Source organism: Suricata suricatta, chromosome 13, assembly GCF_006229205.1.
Source record: "Suricata suricatta isolate VVHF042 chromosome 13, meerkat_22Aug2017_6uvM2_HiC, whole genome shotgun sequence".
NCBI lineage: Eukaryota > Metazoa > Chordata > Mammalia > Carnivora > Herpestidae > Suricata > Suricata suricatta.
Genome location: NC_043712.1, coordinates 1,831,450 through 1,834,848, shown reverse-complemented (window position 1 = coordinate 1,834,848; position 3,399 = coordinate 1,831,450). Strand labels below are relative to the sequence as shown.

At 64.0% G+C, this 3,399-nt stretch overlaps 1 protein-coding gene across 1 annotated transcript in view; it reads left to right on the top strand.

The window, feature by feature from the left end:
* Positions 1 to 1,763: 1,763 nt before the first annotated feature.
* LOC115275783 (surfeit locus protein 1) overlaps positions 1,764 to 3,399 on the top strand; it is a 1,944-nt gene continuing 308 nt past the window's right edge. The window contains exons 1-4 of the mRNA XM_029919537.1: positions 1,764 to 1,984; positions 2,629 to 2,701; positions 2,789 to 2,951; positions 3,270 to 3,351. Coding sequence (XP_029775397.1) covers positions 1,797 to 1,984; positions 2,629 to 2,701; positions 2,789 to 2,951; positions 3,270 to 3,351 — 506 coding nt within the window. The 5' untranslated portion in view covers positions 1,764 to 1,796. The remainder of the gene's footprint in view (positions 1,985 to 2,628; positions 2,702 to 2,788; positions 2,952 to 3,269; positions 3,352 to 3,399) is intronic.

The window sequence follows — 3,399 nt, the reverse complement described above, 5'->3', positions numbered from 1 at the left end:
GGGTCAGCTCAGCCAGCGCCTCCGTCTCCGCAGGCCCCGGCGCGCGCGGTCCGGAGGAGTGTCCTTGCGGTCCCCCTGCGCCCAGGTGAGGACTGGCCCGGGGGTGACCTGGGCACCCGGGAACAGACGCCCCGGTTTGCAGGGCGGGGGCGCAGGCACTGAGAGGGGTCCCGAACTGGCGCCGGAGCGCAGGTGTGCCTCTCCGCCGAGGTGGCCCGCGGGCCGGCCCCTCTCGCCCTCCCGAGTCACACCCGGCCGGGGGCAGCCAGTCCCTTCGCAGCGCCCCAGCGGGCTGATGAGGGGCCGTCCCAAGATTGAAACCCGGGGGGCCGGGGCCCTAGAGGAGAGCACAGGCACGACGTGCGGGTCGCGCGCTGTGCAAGGAGGGTGGTACCGTGGAGGCCAGCTACAGGCCTGCTTGGCGCCCACGGTGCCCTCACCCTCTGCCCGCCGAAGTGCTTTCCCTTCAAACTGCCGAGCAGTGAACAGGAGCCGCTGCCGGGGCAGCTCCGTGAGCCCCTTTCCGAGCTGATCGCGCTGCTGCCTCTGCGCAGCGGCTGCATCTTAGTGCAACGGCGTGCGCCGCGGAGGCTGGTGTAAAAGGCATGACGGCTTACACGAGTCGCCCGGGGTCGGGGTTGGTGGCAGAGGCAGGACTAAGCCCGCGGTGTTGCTTCCGCGGTCAGTAAACACGCAGGGAGCGTGCGCCTGCGGGGGCTGGTTTAGGATCGGGCCGGTGGCTCCTGGCCGCTGGCGGGTCTGTTCACTCTCGGCCAGTAGTGCTCGTCTCTTCTTGAGGAATGGGCTGCTCCAGCTCTGCTTGTCGGGGGCTTCCGACCCGACGCCAGGGTTGTAAACCTAGGGGTGGCCTGGAGCCCGAGAAGGTGTGGCAGTTCTGCAACCGAAGCACCTGCCACAAAAGCGGAGGATGACTCCTTTCTCCAGTGGGTCCTGCTTCTCATCCCCGTGACTGCCTTCGGCCTGGGGACCTGGCAGGTACACACTGGCCTCTAGCTCTGGTGGCTGAGTTCTTTTTTCTTCTTTTTAATGTTAGTTTTTGAGCAGACAGACACACGGTGCAAGTGGGGGAGGGGCTGAGGGGGAGGGAGACACAGAATCCGAAGCAGCTCCAGGCTCCGAGCTGTCGGCGCAGAGCCCGATGGTGAGATGACGACCCGGGCCTAAGTGAGATGTTTAACCGGCGGAGCCGCCCAGGCGCCCCTGGTGGCTCTGAGCCTTTGCCCTGCCATCCCCTCAGGTCCAGCGTCGGAAGTGGAAGCTGAAGCTGATAGCAGAGCTCGAGGCCAGAGTTATGGCTGAACCCATCCCTCTCCCAGCAGAGTGAGTGCGGGGCTGCCCGCCCGGGACCGGCCTCACTCGGGTCAGCCGCGGGGCCGGGTGTCTTCTGCTTGCTCCCCTGACCCTCAGACGGGAGCCCTCAGGATGGGCTGTCCTAATGGGCTTTCTGACCACCGTGGGGACGCGGCGTGACATGTTTAGATAGAGCTCTGTGATCCGGGGTTTCACCTCGTGTCAGGCCCGCCGTCCACGTGGGGCCCGGCGCTGACGGGCTCCCTGCAGCAGTAGCTTGTCTGGTGGGTGAGGGCAGCGTGCCCTCGGGTCGAGTCTTGGCAGGAGAGGAGATTCACGAGTGTCCTAGGATTCTGTCGCTTCTCCCCCTCACCTTGACACGCTGTCCTGGAGGGAGACCTGGGTCGGGGCAGCAGACCACTGTACTTGTGGTGTGCGGCCTCCCTGCCCAGTCCTGCGGGCCTCCCCCACTGCCGCGCAGCCCCATGGAACTGAAGAGTCTGGAGTACAGGCCAGTGAAGGTCAGGGGGCGCTTCGACCACTCCAAGGAGCTGTACATGATGCCTCGGACGATGGTGGACCCGGCCCGGGAGGCCCGTGAGGCCGGCCGCCTCTCCTCCTCGCCGGAGAGCGGGGCCTACGTGGTCACCCCCTTCCGCTGCACTGAGCTGGGGTGAGTAGGCAGGCAGGGGCGCACCGACTGTCCTCTCTCCCCTCCCCGCCGCGGGCAATCCGGGACACCCTCGAACGACACTGGAGTTTGCACTTCTGACGTCTCCCTGAGTAATTTCCGAATGTTAAGCCCTCAGCAGAGGCGAGTGAAGCCCACCACTCTGGAGATCTAGGCCAGCACGTTAGGCCGCGGTGCCGCAGGGAGGGGCAAGCAAGGACCCAAGGTCTGCCCCGAGGGGGTCAGGCCAGGGAAGGCTTCCCAGGGGACTGCTGGGGCCACATGCAGGGAGAGGAAGTGACCGGGACAGCCAGGGTCACTGCAGGACTGGGTGACCAGAGCAGCTTGCCGGCGTCCGGTCTGAGGGTCTCCAGCAGGCTGCGCTTTCCTCCCACCCCCAAGGGGACACTGGAGGCACGCGAGGCCACGGCTGCACTAGTTCGAGGGAGAGGTGGGGGTCAGCGCTCCGGTTGGTGCAGGGGGAGGCCGAAGAAAGGAAGCCGAGATGGAGGCAGGGAGTTAACCTGGACCTTGGAGGTCTGTCTTCAAGGCCGTCCCAGGGGCCTTTGCTACTTACCACCCTCCCAGGCCCCCCCAGCGGCCCTGCAGAAATCCTTCCCCGCCTGAGCGCATCTCTGTTACTCCAGAACGACCATCCTGGTAAACAGAGGGTTCGTTCCCAGGAAGAAGGTGAACCCGGACTCGCGGCAGAAAGGCCAGGTAAGGGGCACGAACCTTTTTTTTTTTTGAGCATGGCTCTATAGAAATCTCAGGCCTTAAGGAGCAATGCCGGATTTTCCTTTATAGATTGAGGGCGAGGTGGACCTAGTCGGGATGGTGAGGCTGACAGAAGCCAGGAAACCCTTTGTCCCGGAGAACAATCCTGAAAGCAACCACTGGCATTACCGGGACGTGGAGGCCATGGCCAGGCTCACAGGAGCGGACCCCGTGTTCATCGATGCCGACCTCCGTACGCCACGCCCAGCCCGCCCTAGATCAAGTGCTGTTGTAAACCCCGTTCTACCTTCCTCTTCGCTCTGGAAATCTGGTTCTTTCCCGCCTTACGTTCTAGTCTGTGTTGGGAGAAGAGGAGTGTAGGTTTAGAAAGAGGCAACCCAGGGCTGGTTTCAAGTGAAAGGCACCTACTGAATTTTTGGCCACACAAGACTCAGCCCTAAAGAACTCGGGAAGGTTCCAGGGAAACAGCTGGCCAGGCTGCTCTAGGGAGACACAAGTGCTAAGAAGCTGGTGGCATAGCACTTGGGGACTGAGCCCACTGTCTCTGCAGAGAGCACAGTCCCCGGGGGACCCATCGGAGGGCAAACCCGAGTCACTCTGAGGAATGAGCACATGCAGTACATCGTCACCTGGTGAGTCCTGGTCTCTGGCGGCCCTCCCCCCCCCCCCCCCCCCCCCCC